This window comes from Pezoporus flaviventris, unplaced genomic scaffold (genome assembly GCF_033815535.1).
Source record: "Pezoporus flaviventris isolate CSIRO_AGI_PZ_B2104156 unplaced genomic scaffold, CSIRO_AGI_Pfla_v1 ptg000021l, whole genome shotgun sequence".
In the NCBI taxonomy this organism is placed as follows: domain Eukaryota; kingdom Metazoa; phylum Chordata; class Aves; order Psittaciformes; family Psittacidae; genus Pezoporus; species Pezoporus flaviventris.
Genome location: NW_026892569.1, coordinates 1,299,103 through 1,318,766, shown reverse-complemented (window position 1 = coordinate 1,318,766; position 19,664 = coordinate 1,299,103). Strand labels below are relative to the sequence as shown.

The 19,664-nt window shown below is 42.2% G+C and overlaps 1 protein-coding gene across 1 annotated transcript in view; it reads right to left on the bottom strand.

Moving 5' to 3' along the window:
* Positions 1–485: 485 nt before the first annotated feature.
* Positions 486–19,664, bottom strand: part of SUMF1 (sulfatase modifying factor 1) — a 35,989-nt gene continuing 16,810 nt past the window's right edge. The window contains exons 4-9 of the mRNA XM_061455695.1: positions 17,484–17,566; positions 15,200–15,322; positions 14,495–14,609; positions 13,476–13,589; positions 3,532–3,591; positions 486–795 (exon numbers count right to left, since the gene is read on the bottom strand). Of these exons, the coding sequence (XP_061311679.1) occupies positions 685–795; positions 3,532–3,591; positions 13,476–13,589; positions 14,495–14,609; positions 15,200–15,322; positions 17,484–17,566 (606 nt within the window). The 3' untranslated portion in view covers positions 486–684. The remainder of the gene's footprint in view (positions 796–3,531; positions 3,592–13,475; positions 13,590–14,494; positions 14,610–15,199; positions 15,323–17,483; positions 17,567–19,664) is intronic.

The window sequence follows — 19,664 nt, the reverse complement described above, 5'->3', positions numbered from 1 at the left end:
GGGGAAATTGACAGTGTTTTTCCATCAGTAAAAGTCTTCCGAAAAAATGAATGCATGAAGTTTTATTCAAATATGTACAACGTTTCTAATCGCCATCACCCTGAAGATTAGCATCCCTCAGTTGCAGAAGGCACTTTATAAAGAGGAGCAAGTATCTCACCAGAAAAAGCACATTTCTGGACTGATTTTCACTGCAGCAGGAACATAACAGCACAGCTGCACTAACTGCCTGTGTGGCCAGCTCTCTGCGAGTCCTCCCTCTTCACTCCTTCGGTTGTCCTTTAAAGCTGTATAGAATTATAAAGTTACTGGATTTGAGTGTAGAAATTCAGAACTATGCATAAATAAAACTATTTAATAAAGAACTTTTACTAAAGTAGCTGTTAATTAACCTTTAAAAACACAACTGGCGTATTTCTGCTCAGTTTTGTGCTGGTTGCCTCCAGAATACTTGTGTTAAATCAACGGAAGTCACTGATAAGTTTGGTCAGGATAAAAGTCCAGGCTATGTTCCCCAAAAATAAATACATAAAGGTTCTTCAAGCACTGTTGAGTAGTGCTAGATTTTTTTTCCTCAGCAGGAAGTTTTAGTGTCATCAGCAAGTGCTACTCCACACATCTCTTCTTCCATGGGTGAAATTCTGCCCTTGCTGTCTCGGTGTGACACCGTAGTGTACACTGTAGTCACTGTAGCTCTGGCAAGGTGTCTGCTGCACAGCGGAATCCCAGGTTGGAAGCAGAGCTGTCGGGAGTGTTTTGACTACGGGCTGCACAGCGATACCTGTAGCAGTAAGACTGCAGAGAAAGAGGAGAACAAGTGAACTTCAGAGCATTCACAGCTTGTGCTTCTGTAGGGAAGAGTTTGTTAGATTGATGCAGCAAATCATTTCAAATGACAGGTCAGTGAACTGATAAAGATCAAAGTCATGATGTTAGAAATAAGGGGAATCCCACCGCATACAGAGGCCAGCTGCAGCTGATAGAAAAGGTAGTCTGAATGGCAAAGCAACTGATAACATGTCAACTAATAATAATCTTCCTGTGGGAAATGGACAGAACAACCATTCTGCTGCTTCTCAGAGGAGAGCACATCTCCGTGCCCTGATCTGTGTATCAGCATCCTAAGGAATAACTGGAAATGGACAGGTACTGGCATGTGTCAAAAAACATCCCAGTGAAAGATGCAACAATAATGGGATAACTGGAGGCAAACTCCAATATTTCTGTGGCTAATAATCTAGGGATATTTATAACTGAGATAGAATCTGGACTGCTGACTATAAAAACATTTACATTTAAAATTAAGGCACTGATAAAATGATTCAACTGCATTTCAGATATTCCTAGTAGATACCTTTGAGCACTGTTCTCTTCCTGAATGGGCTGCAATCACACAGCAGCCACCTCGCAGGAAATGAAAGGAGGAACCACCATTGCTCTTTTATTTCTTGAAGTGACAAGAGAGCACAAGATTATGCACAGGACTTGCCCTCACACCCATCACACGCAGCATTTGATCCTACTGGTGCGTGTCACTAGGAAATGCATCTGTGCTTTCATTCCCACGGTTGCTTGTCTTGTGCTTGTAGGATTTGATACTTCTGTGACAGACCAGTTTAGACTAAAAATGTCTCAAGATTCAGAAAAGGACTGCTGCAGGGTGCTTTGTACCAGTTATTTTAAGAAAGGCTGCTAGCCAAATGAATCTAAAAAGGACAAGGTCAGACTTCTTTACAGACCAGTACAGACACTGGTGTGTAACATGTTTTGTATGTCCCCTGGCTGTACAGATTTGGCCACGTCTCAGGGCACGTGAATATAGTTACATTCCTTGAAAAAAGAAAAACGTGCTAGTCACAGTGCTGCAGATCCTCAACTGTCCAGCACTGGGAATGGTGGCTTCCAAACTGCAGAACCAACCCATTTAAGATGTTTGCTGCTTTAAGTCAGACTGAGCTCCCAGAAACAGTTACCTATCATGCCCTGGAAGGACAGGCACACTGGTAATTTCACTATGAAGTGCTGAGGCAGTACAGACTCTGTGTTTATGTAGCAACTCCAGTCTCATCCAAGCTCTGCCCCATTTGACATTACTTCAAAAGACCTGGCTCAGGGGTTTTGTTCCTATACTCCTGCAGGTTCCTGGCCTCTGACAGAAAACCCCACCACCTCCGTAAAGGCCGGTTCAGCTGCAGACTTCTGGCACAGCTTGAGTTAAAAAGCAAACATGGTTTCCCCCTCCCTTTTTGGGGAGGCAGAGGAGAACAGGGAGAAGAAGGTAGTTTTTCTCCTTTATCCCAGATCCCTTCAGGAGTTTGGGCACAGCTACCAAAGAGATCAATTCATACAACCACAAGGATGATGACACTGGAAGCAGCTCTGTCATCAAGGGAATGCCATCACTGATGCTTATCTCCATGAGTTAACAGTATCTCCATCTAAGGAGATTCACCAGCAGTTCCTCACAAGCTCTTCCATATGGGTCCAGAGCCAGAGAGCAGCTTTTTCCTGAACGAGCACAGTGCATGCTGCTATCTCACACTGCAGAGGTCTATCCTAACCCTCAACAGGACACCATAGGATTCACAGGCTGAACTATTTTGACCATAAAAGTAGCTACTAAGCATACATGTAAGTGCGACTTCAGCCTTTGTCAGCTCTGAGAGGTAAAGGAGCAATAGCAAGATAGCTTATTGGGAACAGAATTTTAGACACCTAATAAAGAGCCCTTGTACTAATAGTATTCAGTGGGGGTTCTGTCATGATACACAGCCTAGTTTTATCACCTCGAAAAAAAAAAAAGACTAGGACAGACCAGAATCTTCCCAACCCTTTAAAATGGGTCACATTATTCATCACTGAAGAGTCTATTCCAGTGTTAATTTAATCAAAACTGCTAATTAACATCTGACATTGATTTCACCTAAGGAGGAAATCAGTGTAGAAAATGGGATCTCGGTGTAGAAAATGTAATCTAATTATGAGGAGGATTTGCCAGCTGCAGGCTTTGAAAGGGAAGAAGAGCAGGACAGCTTTAATGAAAAAGGAGATGCACAAAGAGCATTTCTTCCAGCACTGTGTGAACACAGTTTAAAACCTGAGTTATGTCAGGAACAGCCACTGCACTGTGGTGGTATCCAAACCTTTCAGAAACCATTTCAAGGGTGCTATTGACTAAGCTGAAACATTCATCTCCCTTCTGAAAACCTGATATCCTGAGTCATTCCCAAAAAGTCACATCCATACTTTCTATTCTTACAAGTATCACTCAAGCACTATAATGAAACAAGCACTAGAAGCACATATAAATTCCAACTTCTAAATCTAAAAAAGCCTCATGCTCAGTAAAGCAGCTTGTTTAATTCCAAGCTAACAAAAAAAGAAGTCCTTAGGAACATTAGGTATTGCTCTTCCTTAAATTGCATGGAACCTCTCAACAAGCTGTTGGGAAACTGTCAGAAGATCACTTTATTGTCAAGTCCTTCTAGAAGAAAGGTCAACATGAAAATACCACAGGCCTTTCCACATTACCTTATGGCACATATAGGATCCACCCTTCTTCACTCTGTCTGTCCCTGATGAGGGCCCTTTCTGTGGAGGAGAGGACACTGGTTAAGTATTCAGGGAGAAACAACTGATAATTACAAGTTAAGGGGTAAAAAGCTGTAACAATAAGGAGGAGCAGCCATCAATACTCAAGGTAAGTAAATGTCAGCTCTGTCTGTCTGAACCAGAAAGCCTGAAATAATGATGCTGTAGAAGACTTGCAGACAGTGACTGTGCTCCCTCCCACTGCTGCATGGATTTCACATTCGAGTTGATGCCCACTGGCCCGGAGTGCCTTGTTTCTGTAGAGCACCTGGCAATGTGCTGCAAAAAACACAGTGGCAAGCGTGAGAGAGCACTGATCTGAACATAAGTGGCTCTTCTACTATCAGGCTTTTCCTAAAGAGAGATGAGGAAGTTTTCACAGGCTGGCCTGCACATGTAGTGCAATCCATGATTCTCATCAGTTCCACTGCTATGAAACAAAGCCACAGACACCCTTAGGACTCCAAAAGGAACACGGGGAACTTCCACTTTTCCAAATGCAGCTACACTACCTGGTGGCACATTGCAATGAGGGGCTGCAACGCCCAACATGTGGTGCTTATTCTCATGGGGGTCCAAACTCCAGTCTGAAGCACCACTTAGTGACTGTGCAAGACATTCTGTATCATCTCTGTCATTAGCAACTATATTTGTTATTACGTGGGATCATGACAGCTAAAAAGGCCTGCAGAAAGCACTGCAGTTATAAGCAACATTTCCATAATTGCACATACATTTGCAGTGTAATATATGTGATTTGTTTGAAGTGCTTATGAAATTGGCCCTCAAATTGATTTAACAAGGTTATTTCACTCTTCTTTTTCAATTCCAATTCCAAAGGATGGCCTAATAGTTCAAGGAGATAGCTGGGCTTCCTTGATACACACTCTTTTGCTAGCTTTGATGTGTATTTATTACGCAGGTGAACAATTCTCCCACTTCATTCCTTTTAGGTGTGAATGTCACCAGCACGTCTCTCTAATGCTTAGAAACTACTGCTGTACTTGGTGTTTCCATTGTTGATACCAAACATGCTTCCATGCTTGCTGCACTCCACGTACATTGGGAAACTGCTTTTAGGAAGGAGCCACAAGAACGCGTGTCTTCTGGAAGTGACAAACAAGACCAAGGAAATAAATTGTGTTTTATTAGTTAACTGGTAAGCTCAGCCTAGAAGTTAGTGCTGCCATTAAGAATCCTCTCACAGTTGTAAGAAACCCCATTTGCATGCATTTCTATTTCTGTACATGTTACACCAGTGCACAACTAAAACGTTTTCTTATCATGTCCAAGCCTCCAATAATTTCTCACTTAGGGTACAAGCTGTGGTTACTTCAGTGGTTGGCAGGGTGTATAAATCCAGTCTGTACTCCTAGATAAAACCTTATCAGAACAATTTGTGGAATACAGGAAGAAAAAACGAGATGTGATGTTCACCTCTTCCTGTATCCATAAATACAGGTTACAAGAAAGGCATCCAGCCCAGTTTTAGCAGCTAGGAAAAAGAGTTCATTGCTACAAAGTATGTAAATGATATGAAATATCAATACACAAGTCATGAGGACTGTAAGAAAGCCCTGAAAGTTGACACTGGTACTACAGAAGCTACTGACAGCATCCACTAAGTTTGCTTTGTGATTCTACACATAAAAAGCTTACTATAGTGGCACTGCAGCACCTTCATGTTTATTTGACCTACTACTGCACTTAATTGCCTACAGATACTTAGGGAAAACCACACCCAGAGGCAGTGTTTGCTTGTTTCTAAACCAGGATGCTTCTCCATGAGACAGGCTCACTCCTTTCCTAAGGCCTCTGGAAACTGTCATCACAAAACCTGCATGTAGATGCAGAGATCCCCACTCTAAGATAAGGCAGTAGCAAGCACAATCAGCTCTAACCATTTGTTAATCTCATTTTAAAGGAAGCCAGCGTAGAGCCAGCCAGAAGAAAACTGACCTAAAAAAGTTACATGAGAACAAGACAGAACAGAACAATGGAGCTGTTTGAGCAGGATTTCCCATTAGAAGCCATAATGCAAATACTGAGCAGCAATCCTTGCTATCAGCTCCAAAGTAGCTTTTCTAAATGAAGAGGAGCATGCTAATTTGGGATTAGGAGTTTTATTGTCCAGCCATAAGATTATTGTATGTTTCAGCAATTATAAGGGGATATACTGAAGCAGCATGTCAACTAAAGACCATGGTAATTGTATAAGCTCTTTTTATTAGTTACAAATTTATTAATTACAAATCTTCTACCAGGCAAAAATTGAGCATCAAAGGTTATTTGGTAACAAAACCCAAGTTAAAGTGACACACATATACATACCCCCCAGGCTCTGAAGCAAGATTACAGCACTTAAACACTTTACAACCTGCAAGAATCTGATCTAGAATTCTCCAAGAATCTATTCTGTTACAGAACATTATCCTCTTTGATAGATAATTCTTTAAAATCTCTGAAGCAAAGTTTACCATAAAACAACTGGCAAAGTTCTCTGAAAAGCAGTAAATCACTAGACCGTAGCTGGAGAAACCATCCCTGCCTCCCCGACAACTGGCTTGCGGTTGTTGTTTCCCTGTCTTGCCTTGCAGCTTAGCAAAGGAAAAGATACAAAGAATTTGGGATAACCAGATTTCACCACAGATGGATCCAGCTACTTTCATATGCACAAAGTCAGATGCACAAGTAACTATGCAAGAGACCAGCTAGACTGATACCCTTCTCAGCTCATGACTGCACTCAAATTAATTTAAGGGAAGTCAGAAAAGAACCACAGCTCCTCAAAGTCCGGGAACAGTGTATTCAGTTCTCCTTCCTAGTGTTAAAAATGCAGCTGACAAAAACTTTCTCATTTGAAGGCTACTGTAGAGTTAAAATTAGAACCATAATGTTGAACATAGCAGACAGTGATTATTCTTTCATTCAATATGTATCTCAGCTTCGCCATAAAAGGTACCATATCCAGCAGGTCCCCAGCAAAGCCATGAGCTGACCTGAAAGCAACCAGAATTAAGTGAATAAGACATTCTTATTCCACACTTATGAGCATCCCCCAGCACCACTGACAGTGCTTTGTACCTCTGTATCACAGCTCTGCCCACCTGAGGAATGTTGTGTTGGAATTGAGAATTGCATTTCCTCTCTAATGGTTTGCTTTTGCATCCCGTGCACAACCCCTACTTAGTGCTGCGACCAAAGACCTCATAGTCCTCAAGATCACCTGCCAGCACCCCAGCAGCCATAGGCTGTACTTGTACTACTTTACTTCAGAGCCCTGTACTACAGCTCCCAGTGAGTTCACAGCTCAGCCACTGTGGTAAAGCTCAGGACCAGCAGCTGCCTGCCCCTGTACTGCCCAATGTCTCAATTTTCTTCTTTCCTCCACCCCTGCCTTACTACAGAGGCCTCATACATGTCACATGCAGGAATAAGCCACCTGGACTATTCTCTTAGCACATGAAGTTGAGTGATTTTGGCAGGTAGGTAGAAGGGTGCTGTAGCTCTTTCGTCTACCTGTAGCATGAACCATCTCTTATCCAAAATAAGGCTCCGTTCCCAGGTCCAGACTGAGATAAAGGAAGAAGCTAAGTCCCTACAGACAAACCGGAATAAGAGATTTCAGTTTCTTGAAAGGTGTTAAGATCTACCCTTACCAGCAACACGCTGCTTCTGATGCTGCATACAAGAGCTTCATACATCCCTCCTGACCAGAGTCCTCTTCTCTGGATGGTCTGTCTCCTACCTACATCGCTTGCTTAAACTTTCTCTTGGTTTACAGAGAAAATGAGCAGCCCTTACATCTACAGACAAAAATGGAAACTCATTCCTGTCAGAGTTCCTGCTGCTTAAAGAGTACTGAAGAAAATCACAACCAACCCCCCAGAAATTACCCTGCTTTGTCTTCAAAAGGCTTCAGGTATGGTATCCCAAAAAAAACAAACAGTATCTCCCCCACTCAACAGCTTTTCCAGAATAATGCATTCTTCTAACACACTTGGTAAGAGCGTAGAAACGTCATTAGCTTTGGCCAGAAAATGTTACAGCTTAATATCACGTATTTCTAATAACTAAAGAAGAGAAAGCCTGCAATGTTAGTATTTGCTCATGCTTCTATCTTCCTTCTAGATAAGGGAGGCCTGCTTTGATTGTGCTTACCCATAACAAATACTAATCAGAGTGTGGCAATTAAGGTCACATTTGATTAAAACAATGTTATTCCATCCAACAATATTGTTTTATGCCATTATCTGGAGAAGTGCACCATCTGGTACTGAAGCAGAAGGCCATTCGCTGTCTGTATGTAAAGAGCCAGGGCCATCCCAGACTTTGAACCCACGCTTAAAGTACAGCATTTACTGTATATTTGCAACATAATGTTGTAACAGACATATGATAATCTGACTGCATAATTAAGAGCGCTTGTGCATTTAGTTACGAAAGCTTCTTATCCAAATACATCTTAGAAGCTTTATTTTTATTAAGTGAAAAAACAGTTGTATTTCTTTCATTACATCACATAAATGCTTTCTGAAGTTGCATCATCATTTCCTATGCACAGTCAACTACGTAGTGACCCTGTTCTGAGCTAAATCAGTTTTCAAACAGAGAACTGCTGGTCAGAAGAACCTATGCACTGTATACAAAAAAATCTGAGCCAGAAGTCACCACGATTAAAATGGCCCCATAAGGGGATTGTGGCTTGATTGATCTCACACACACTTGGCTACTGTCTGCCAAATGATCATTTACATTCAGAAACAGAACCAAACAACAACCAACCCTCGTGCTTCCCAGCCCTGGTGCACCACAGAGCAGATGCAAGATGCACCAAAGAAACGTTTTGGTGAGTTTGTCTTAAACTGTGGGGTTTTTCCACTCATGACATACATCAGAGCAGAAGCACGTCCTCCTGACAGCAGCAGTGCTCTGGCTGCTCACCCATTGCCACTACTGGAGGAGCTGAAGTATCAGTTTTACGTTTTCTCAAGTGGATTTTATCATTCCCTCCAACCTGAGTCTGAACACGTAAAAACCGCTTCACGTACATGATTAAGACATGCTGCAAGACTGTCTTCGTACTGCTATGTAGCCCCATTCAGTGCAACTCCAAGATGCCTTCAAATGAAAGCAAAATAATTCCCGAGGGCAGCAAGAAGATTGCTAGCTCCTTGATCTCCCAGCAGTCACCCACATGAAGAATCCCTTCAGAAAGGAGCCCCAAAATGCATGGGTGCTGGAGAACAGGCACTGCAGGTATAGTCTGGCACCCTAAATCTCAACGCACAAGGTTCTGCTTAGAAAGCAGTCAGTGAAGAGAGAATATAGACAAGAACTATGCTGTGAGGCGAGAGGAATGGAAGAGCAGGTCCCAAGTGGGAGACGCTATTCCTCTTGAAATGCGGAAAATTCAGAAGTTATATCCAAGTGTAAAAAAGTTTCCCACAGACAGCTATTTTAGGTTGGGCTTATTCTGGTTCCTGTTCTTTCTGTTCTGGATTCCTGGTATGAGATTTCAACTGCAGCATCCTGCTGCACTAAGTCAATGTCACTGGCTTAGATGCTTCCCATTTTTTTCCTGAGAGAGTAAAAAGATCTCACATGAAATCAAGGGGCCATTCACCATGTTGCAGATAATAAGTAAGCTCATACGCAAGTTGTTCCCAAAAACCCCGCAAATACAGTATTGTCTATTTGCTTTCACAAACAGTCCCTCAGTACAGTACAGTAACCTCCACTGATCCCGTGTGCTCCTAAAATGGGGAGACTCGTTGCTCAAGTCAAAAATGAACAGGGACACTTGCATCTCACTGCACAAATCTGACAAGAAGTGGAATTCAGAACACAAACCACTTGCTCCTTATGCTTTGAACAAGCCATTGCTACTATACAAATAAGTGTCTGGATTGCAACAGCTGAAGAGACTTTTATAGAAAGGTCTGTACAAGCAAGTCTCCAGTTCTACTGACGCTATGCTCTTAAAGTTGTAACGCCTCTCAATGCCACTAACTTGGAAGTTCTGGCTGCATTTCTAAACCTCGCTATTGCTGACAGTGTCCCATGTTCCTGACACCTTAGAGCTTGTAACTGCAAGCACACAGTACCAAGCTCTGCACTCCACATACTTCCTGAGCCGCACAGAAATCTTTTGTTTCTTTGGCATCAACCCTTACAAGCAGAGGTCCTGCACCAGGCAAAGAAGAGGAAGAACACTGTTTCATTGTTAGAATGCAATTTAAATCCGACACCTTACAAAGTAGTGAACACCTTACAAAGCACTTTCAGGTGTCACACTTTATTTTTGCTTTTGGTAATTATTTGTGAAAGCAAAATGATCAAATACAAGCTCCCATCCATCCCTTGTACCCAACCCACAGCGTGCCCCAAACCTCGCCAGCACAGGCATTATGCTAAATATGTTAAAAAACTTTCACTAAGCTCTGACCCTCTAGAAGAATTCCTCGTCTTGTAGACAAAAAGAACACATCCTATATATAGCTTACTCTGACTTGTACTCTACAGAGACTGAAGAGATTGGCTCTGATAGATGTGGTGCTAATCATTTTTAATGTCTCAGAAGATCCTGCAGCCTGGCTATTTTGGGACACCTTTTCACATTAGGAGATTCGGTTTCCTTACCCATTTAATCAGAAAAACCCTTTGGAATTCACTTTGAAGTGCTCTGCCTCACTAGATTCTGACAATTAGTTTCCATCTGCAAAAAAAAACCAAAACTTAAAAGCATCATTGTTAACACCTAATTTTTAAATACTTTCTGAAGTGCCTGCAAACTGTGCGGTTTAAAAACCTCAGGAAACTCATAGCCCCTTAAAAGCAAGCAAAATTCACACCATTACCTGAATTCAGCACCCAAGCACTGCTGCATGGAAATCGTGAACACAGAAGCGTCTCATTCAAATAAGTCACTCTAATGAAGGTGTACCACTGCAGTACTCCTTACTGTGAGAGTGGTGAGGCATCAGAACAGGCTGCCTGAGGAAGCTGTGGCTGCTCCATCCCTGGGAGTGTTCAAGGCCAGGCTGGACACAGGAGCTTGGAGCAACCTGGTCTAGTAGAAGGTGTCCCTGCCTGCGGCAGGGGGTTGGAACTGCATGAGCTTTAAGGTCTCTTTCAACACAAACAATTTACCATTTTTATCCCCCTCCGAGCATCATACTACAGTATGTGTGCTTCAGCAAGACACACAGTTCCAGTTAGCTGGATTCTGTGCGACTTGCAAAAGTTGGAAAGGCTGATACAGGCAGAGAAATCTATTTTCTTTTTAAAACAAAATAAGATGGATTTTACTATCACCAATGGCAGGAAATGGATTAGCTGAAAGCTACAGTCTGGATGAAGACTCCTGGAGGTTCTTTCTGTATTGAACACAATAAATTCCATGTAAATTAGTCATCTCATGCCTTTCACGTACAAAATCCAGCCATCTTGCATGAAAAAAACCCACCTTAAAACTTTGCCATTGATGATGTAGAGCCTTTAGGATCTGTCTGTTTAAATAAGTAATGCACATTACATTATGGTACCTCATGGACAAAACCAAACAAAAACTAGAACATTAGCTAGATGCAACAGGACCCAGATCTGTGACCTTCAAGTTCACAGAATCAGAAGTGGTTTTATTCTCCATACTTGGCCTAGTTACATTTAGTTTTGTTTCCCAACATTGTCACTTCTTGCTAGGGAAGAAGACTTGTGCAGAGCTGTGCATTTTCCCTGCCCTGAGAGGTCACAGTACAAACAAGCAGCCAGATCTGACTGAAGTAGCTGTCAGACTGCAAAACAGATGAACAAGAACAGGGACAGCTGCAATATGGTGCCAACAACCAGAAGAGTGTTCCCTCCCAGTCCTCTGATGCTCTTTGTCTCTGCAAGGGTGTGGATGGGCACGGGATCTTTCTCTTCCTCTCCAGCTACACAGCACAGCAGTGCTTTGGCTCCAGGCACTGAAGTGAAGCTTCAGTAGCAAGGGGGGTAAAGCAGGAGCTTCCCTGGTACAAACCACGGTGACCACATTGTCTGGAATGGGGAGCTCAGCATTGCCCACTCTCCTCCTCATACCCAACTTACAAGGCTCCAATCAAGCCAATAGTCTACCCTGATGTACAAAGTTTGCTAGTTTTATTGTTCTTCACTTCCACTTAAATTTATGTTCTGGTAGCTACTCATGACTTTATCTTCAGAAATGTTGCTCTTAAGATGCCCTTGTTTCAACTCAAAAGGTACAGAAAAAAATTATCCTTAACTGCATATAAAAACCCCACCAGAATGGAAACAGAGCTGCAAGTCAGCTGATGCTTCTCTCCTAATCAATCAGTATGCAAACAGGGAAAAAACCCTGAAGAATTAGTTTGAATGCTGAGTGTAAGTTCTGCCTAAATTTCAGCTGTGTATGTACACAAGCAGTGAGTCAATGCTGGGAAAAGATAGGAGGGGTTATACATTCATGAGACAATTCCTGCAATACAGCTTTCCATTATTGCAGAATCACAGAAACTGGCCAAGGATTCTGACTGCTGTGAAATACTCAAATCGCATCATATCTATTGTGCAATGTGTGGAAAAGGTAGCAAACGGAGACAGAACACAGCCAAGGTCCCAAAGGAAAAGAAGGTTCTTCAGCCATTGCTAGACCACTCAGACCGCCTAACAACAGAAGTTGGAGAATATTCCATCCTATTTTAAAATCAAACAACAAAAAAGCTACAGTCCCAAGCACTTCAGTTACTCAGGACAATGCAGGTAGTGCACTGTCTGACACACAGCTGAAGCCATTAGAAAAACCTGTGGCTTCTTACTGGGATACAGCCAACTTAAAATTGGTCAGTGTGGTTGGTATAGGTTAGGAGGTCTCCAGATGCTCCATCAATGGAGGGAACTGCTGGTACAGATCCAGAACAATCTAGACCCCAAGGGGAGTCTGACTTCCCTTGCTAGACACATCCTCTGGGAAGAACAGCAGAATGCCAGACTCTGCAAGGTACAAAACAGCAAAGGTTTAGCAAGTTGCTCAAGCTACTTCCAATAGCTGACATCCCACAAAGGCCTCCAGCTATGTGCAGCACAGCAAAGAAAGGCTACACAGATCATGAGAGACCACAGCACAGGGATACACAAATCCTGCAGCAGAGAGCTGCTGCCCCATGAGGTTTAACTGGCTTTCTCACTGCAGATAACTGTGCCTGAGGAAAACAAGCTCGGTGAAAGCAGAGCAGTGCACTTCTCAGATTTACTTATCCTGTATAAATGAGAGAGAAGGAGATGTAAAGCTAGAACTTGAATTTGCTGAGAGATACTGCATGAAAAGCCCCATACACAAGGCTTACCCTGCAGGATCTCTTTCTTTGCCTGCCACAGAGAAAACTAAAGATTAACCTCTCAAAGCCTGGGAAGCTACTTTTCCCCTGAACTTCAGCTTTATGACATGTTGAGTTTTAAAGGAGCTAGTAGAAACCATAAACATAATACATAATGGTTTGTCAAGTGTTTGGGAGAGAGATGAGGGCGAAGTAATACAGCTTGTAGCAACATAAACAGAGAAACTCCCTTTTTTGGGGGGAAGTAATTCCACTGCATTAGCAAATTCCTGATCTATGTAACATGATGGCAGTCTGGAAGCACACAACTGCTGACCAGTTCTGGATGCCTGTCCTGTCCAACAAAAAGTAAATAAAATTGCACTATAGCACTACAGTTCCAGTGTTGAAGGCTTGTGGTGTGGTACTTCCTAACTCACTAGAACACAGCCCATCCCACCACAGGCGCAGCAGAGAGGAGCAAAGAGTAGTAGGTTTTCAACAGCAATCAGGTCAGAGCAGCAAGAGGGAATTCTGTACTTCATGTGATGCCAGTAAAACACTTACAGGGTTGTGAACCTCATCTGTTGAATGACGAACAGCCCACCAGTCAGACGTCCATTCCCAGGCATTCCCTACAATGTTGTACAAGCCATATCCATTGGGAGGAAATGCAGTGACCTACATGAAACAGGGAACAAGGTGGCAGTTCTGTAACCACTCAATATGAAATACTGTTTTTAACCCTGATCACCAGTCTGCTGAAGGTGCATTTGCCTTTAATAGCAGCTTCTGCCTTCATAGCTCAAAAGCAGACACCAAATCAGTAGTGCAGAACTGTAACATTTTTACAAAATTCATTTAAATAAAACAGAAAGAAAGAATGAATCATTATCACCCTCTATGTTCTCAGCATCACATTTCTACTATGGCACACAACAGCTTCTCATTGCCTCTAAATAAAGAGGCACTGTTTGACCAGCTGACACAGACCTGAACATAGCTTTACTGATCTGACCTCCATGCTCATGTTTACAACTTCCAGATTCCCCTTCCCACAAACAAAAAGCAAGGGTAGCTGTCACCTCATGCGTATGCAGACTTCTCTACTGATGAAGATTTTGGACTTGCTTTAACTACCATTTAATACTTCATTCACATTCTTGATTGCTTTTAAAATCCCATTCCATTGTTTGCCATACCAGACTCAAACTTTCCAAAATAGGAAGTTTAATTTCTTTTAAACTGTTGATGAGTTTTTGTGCCTTGGGAGCAACTACCCAAAAAAAAGAAGGTTCAAAGACTTGCCAAGCCAAAAGTGCAAGCAGAAAAGTGTTTGTTTCTGACTACAAACTGTCTGGAAAAAGGGAAAAGAGGTCAGTTTGAGAGGAGCTAAAAGTTAAAATGAAAGTAATCTTAACTTTCAATTAGTTTTTAAAAAGTGTCCCTTGATAATACTCAAGCCTACAGTGAAATACACTGGTGAAAGAGCACAGCCAGCCATAGCTCGTAGAGCTGAACACAGACCTTAATTTTAGGAAGACTAAGTTCATTTCCATGTGATTAATTCACTGAGACACACTTACAGGAGCAGTTCCTTTGTATCCATCTTCTGCAGTGTTATTAGTCGGGAAAGTTCCCTGCCAGATATTGGTATAATGTTGACCTTTGGGCTGAAGCTTGTTGCCCCATGGGAAAAGCCTATCAAAAGACATACAGCAGAAGAGCTGTCACACACTCTTTTGTCTTTAAAAGATATAAAAAGGGTTCTACAATGACAATTCATACACAAAGAAGGGAAAGGCAGTGCTGCCCTGTGCAGTATGCAGCCCAGGACACAGGATGGAGAAGACATAAGACTGTTATTCACCTCGTCTTCCTGTCCCCCAACCCATAGTCAGGTAAAAGGGGGCTCCTGTGGCCCTAAAGCTGCTGTGCAGTGATGTTGTTATTTACTTCTTTAGCTCTTTGCAACTCATTTGGCCATGGCACCTTTCATGTCCTGCAACAGCAACAGTCCTGTGTCTTTGGCCTTCTGTCACATGCCTGCTCTCTTGGGCTCTCTGCATTCTCCTCCCATTATTGAGTTCAGATTACAATCTATCATTTAGGTATTTAGGGAAACTCACTTGCCAAAAGTAATCTGTTCAGGGCAAGTCTGTTATATGTACCACAGCTGTGCATACCACACAAGAAAAAGACATTGAGGGTAATAAGAACCCACACAACTCTTCCTTATCTAGTAAATACCAGTTTTAAACATTTATCAGGGACACATTGGTGAGAGGTACCTATTTTCCAGGCCCCCTCGACAGCTGTATTCCCATTCAGCCTCAGTTGGTAACCGCTTCCCTGCCCATGTGCAGAATGCCACAGCATCATTCCAGGAAACATGAAGAACTGGATGATCCATTCTAGGGAGCAAAACAAACAGGACAAGATCATCAGCAGAAATAGGCAATCTCACAGCTATACAGCACAAACACCTTCTGAAACTGGTTAAGAGATGGCTACAAAGGACTGTGAGCCTGTCAGTCCAGTGAGGAAGTTCACAGTTCAGTTACAACTGGAAAGGTATTAATTACTTTTACAGAAAAGCTATTTAAAGGAAGACATCAAGACGTTGGAAGGGAAATGCAGCCATCAGAGAAAAACAAGGAAGAGAAAGAAATTAACTTCTGTTTGTCTCATCATGCTCTTACATGCAGCTCTCTACAGTTGACTTTTGCAGCTTGTGTTTTCTCATGGTCTCACCTCAGAAACCTGCTGCACCCAGGAGTCAGCAAAGAGCTATCGATACACTGGCTTTTGTGGAAACATAGGTGCTCAGAGCCTCAAAGGAAGACAGCACAAGCCTGCATCATTGCTACTCCTTGCCAGGCTAATTTAACAATACCTTAACAAGAAGCCAGGATTCTCAATAAGGAAATTTACATTGCAATGTAATGGTGAATGCTCTTCATTTCCCTGTGTGCTCATCTCTTTGCTGTCAGTTGTGGGGCTTTTAAGGGAGAAGTGAGATGAGAGAGAGTCCTTACTCTCAGCTACACCACCTTTTGCAGCACCCAATCCAGGAAAGAGTGAACTGAAGAAATTTACCAAGAAAGTATTAATCTTTGGGTGTTTCAAGTAGTGCACAGCTTACACAAAAGCTCCCATCTTTCCTTTGGTTTGGATCCAGGATTGACCTTACAATCCTGATCTCTTTCTCCAGAAAAAGACAGAAAAAATGCCAAGTCATTCTTGTCACAAGGATCCAAGCCTGTAATAGACCAAGATACTTCAAAAGCTGAAGGTGCAGGTCCAAAGACAGACATAGAGGACTTTGCATTAACTTGTTTAACAAGCCAGCATTGGTCTTTTACGTTACTTTCACATGGCAAGCTCACTAGCAGTTGTACTAGGCTAGGTTTGCACCATATGAGACCAGATTTACATGGCAGGTTTCCAGCTCCTATCTGCTGACTGTGACCTGAATTTCTGTCTCCCCCTAACAGTGCCTCCTGATATTATCTCTATTTTTGCCTCAGATAATTCTTTCATTGCCCTTGGAGAACAGACAACGGACTCATCACTAAGCAGTTTAGCCATCAGAGATGTTACACTAACATAGACCTGTCCTTAGAGGACTCAAAAACATGCCGCCATCTACTAGATCTAGGCTAGAGTCTGACTTCATTTCAAACAGTTTTGGAACTTTATCTAGTTGATTAAGGCAGATAGTGCCAACCTCACTGACACCTGCCTAGTGAGAGCAAGAGCTGCAATGTAAGAGGTCCCAGATGAAGACAGTCACATCCGGATAAGCACAGAGTAACACAGTCAATGGAACAACAGCCTTTGACATGTGCAACCCAGAGCTAGTTCTGCAGTATCCATACAAATCACCTAAGAATAATGAAACCTCTTGATTTTCTAGTCATAGAATCCATTCCACTTTCAAATGGAAAGAGACTGCATAAAGACATGGGTCAGCAAGTCACAGGGTTCATGCTAGCAAAGCATGGCACTAACTATAGGCTATTAAGTACAGTTTTACAAACTATTTATGACTTCTAGATAAAGACACAACTGATTTCCCACAATAATCACCCCACAAAGCATACCATAAAAAGCACAAAGCTTTCCAGTCTTCTGCTGCCAGAGAGAGGCCTCCAAATCCCAGACGGAGGCCACACTACATGGACTCCTAGAATATGCATGCAGCCAGTATTTAGTTTTCCTCTCCAAAACCAGATCTACACTGAACTCTCTAAAGTTCCTGACCCTCTGAAGATGCACTCTGCTTCACATGCTATAGAAACATGAATAGAAAACGCACTGAAGCACATTTCAGTATGGTCTCTTTTCCCTTAGGTGGAAAGCGTGGACTTCTTGAAATACTACTACATCATGGACTATATGACCTCTGAGTATCACATGCAACACACTAGAACATGGGAAAACAGTCACAAAAGCAACAGCAAAGGGGCAACTACTTAAAACCCCTTTCTTGCACCTCCATTCCTGGAGTAAGTTTACAGGTATATTTACAAACACTGTGTATGAGAACTGAATGGACACTTACAAGCTTACCTGTTGGAGATACTAGAGTCAGGACCTTCTGGGTGCTTCCAGTTGGCTCCCTTCACAGGCAACCACCAAGGAGCAGCTGCAACCTAAAAATGGACAAAGACAGGGAAGAAAAGACTTCAATTCCCACCTAAAGGCTATTCTGAAATACCACCATGTGACAGGCTACAAAGTTTGCACCCACAGCTCATGGCTCTGCCTGCCACAAACTGACTTATTATGTTCCAAATCATCTCTGATAAAACAAGATGATCATTTGATCCACATTCCCAGGGAATACCACAGGGTAGGGAACAGTAGGAAAAACACACCACCCATAAAACAAGTGAGAGGAAGACCAAATCCTGAGCGTATTTTACCCAAGTGCTGCCCTCTGGCTGTCTCCTTCCCAATTTTCTCACTTGCAGGTCTGATGAAAGGCACAGTTCATCATCTTTCAATGCCCAGCCTTCAGCTGCTACCTGCGATGGAGCACGCTGTCCTCTCAGAAATTCTCAGTTCTTGACCTCTGAAAACATGTGCCAAGAACACTCAGAGGGTGGTGGCTGGAAGAGGTCAGCTGGAATGTTACAGTTCCATCCTTTCACAACAGTATGCCCACGGTACAGTGAAACCGGCTAACCTCCTGACTGTCTCCAGTCTGACACGCTATGCGGAGATGATGGAAAAAAGAGACAGTTTGGGCTTAAAGAGAATTTTCTTCCCAATTATTTGCTCTGTAGACTCAGTGTTTTGGAATAACTAAAACAAAACCCTGATGATGTCCTTTAACTGCAGTCAAAGCACACATCTTGCAACACATTTGCTTTCCAGTTCATTAACATGGTAAGCCGATTTTAAACTATTTGCTATCAGCTTCCAGAAGGTGGAGACAGAAGAGCCACAGAAGTGAAACTGCCTTTTTTTTCCAGTTGGTTTGCTGAACAACATTAAGTAGACAAAATACTCAGTAACAATGCAGACATCAAGTACTTCTCCCTAACCCAAAGTCTCAAATTCAGCTCTGCAATGCCAAGGAATTATTCCTGGAATATATTAATTCAGGATTGCTTCTATTCAGCTTACTTCAAAGCTGAGAAGGTCAGCGTGCAGCACATTTAGCTATTCTATTCGGATTCACATTCACTTAGAAATACTTATCTTAATGATAACAGGTCCTTTCAGAAAGTTGAGGCTAAAAAGAACACTTATATTAACCATCAATAGCGGTTTTATTCCAGCAGCTTGAGTGCTTGCTGCCAAAATACTCCTGCTACAGAGATGATTTCCATAATGGACAAAAATCAAAGTAAATAAGCCTCCAATGTTTTAAGAGTTCAACAACCTACCAGCTGCTTAGCCCCAGACTTACAAGATCCAGATGCTCCTCTAACAGGGACCTAAAGAATAACCTTCAGCAACTTCTATCCACTCTACTGCCCCTCATCTTTCCCCACTCAAGAAATGGCAAAAGGAATCATAGAATATTTATTTCTCTTCATCACACTGCTAAACCAACTTTGTAAAGTGTTATATATACAGGTAGGAATTGTGCCAAGAGTGTTATACTGTAACTAACCAAATCCTCCACAGGGAAGTCAAAAGTAAAAGTCACTGAAAGCTGGTACTCAGGAGACAGAGCACCAGTCCAGTGAAACAAATTTAACAGCAACTTCTGGGAGGAAGCTGCATCCTCCAGCAGTGAATAGCATTTAATATGTAACTATATGTGCATGAGAGAGAAAATTATCTATGACATAAATTGTTAAGAAAAAATCTGGTCCAAACACATCAGATCCTTCATTTGAATGTTTCAGTACGAGAATAAACTAGCAGAGCCCCTACCCTTCTCAAAAAAGCATGAGAAGTATTTGATCTTTTTACTAGAAACTACAGCTCTGCTCCTAGGATCCAAACCCAAAGATGGACTCTTCATGCAGAGAGACACTCTGCTCAACTCTCATAGCACTAAAGCTTCAGAATGACCAAGCCGCTAAACAGATACTACAGTCATTAGGTCTAAAACTAGTCTCATTTAACCAATTCCTTGTCTGTTTTGAGCTTTAACCTTTAATCTATAGTCAAGATAGGACAGAAATCAAAAGTTAGAATATTACAGCTATTTAAGGAAAAATAAAAGAGCCTTGGTACCATCTGCTAAATGCTCTCCATGCATCTCAAAGATCCCAAGTAAGATTTCATCCC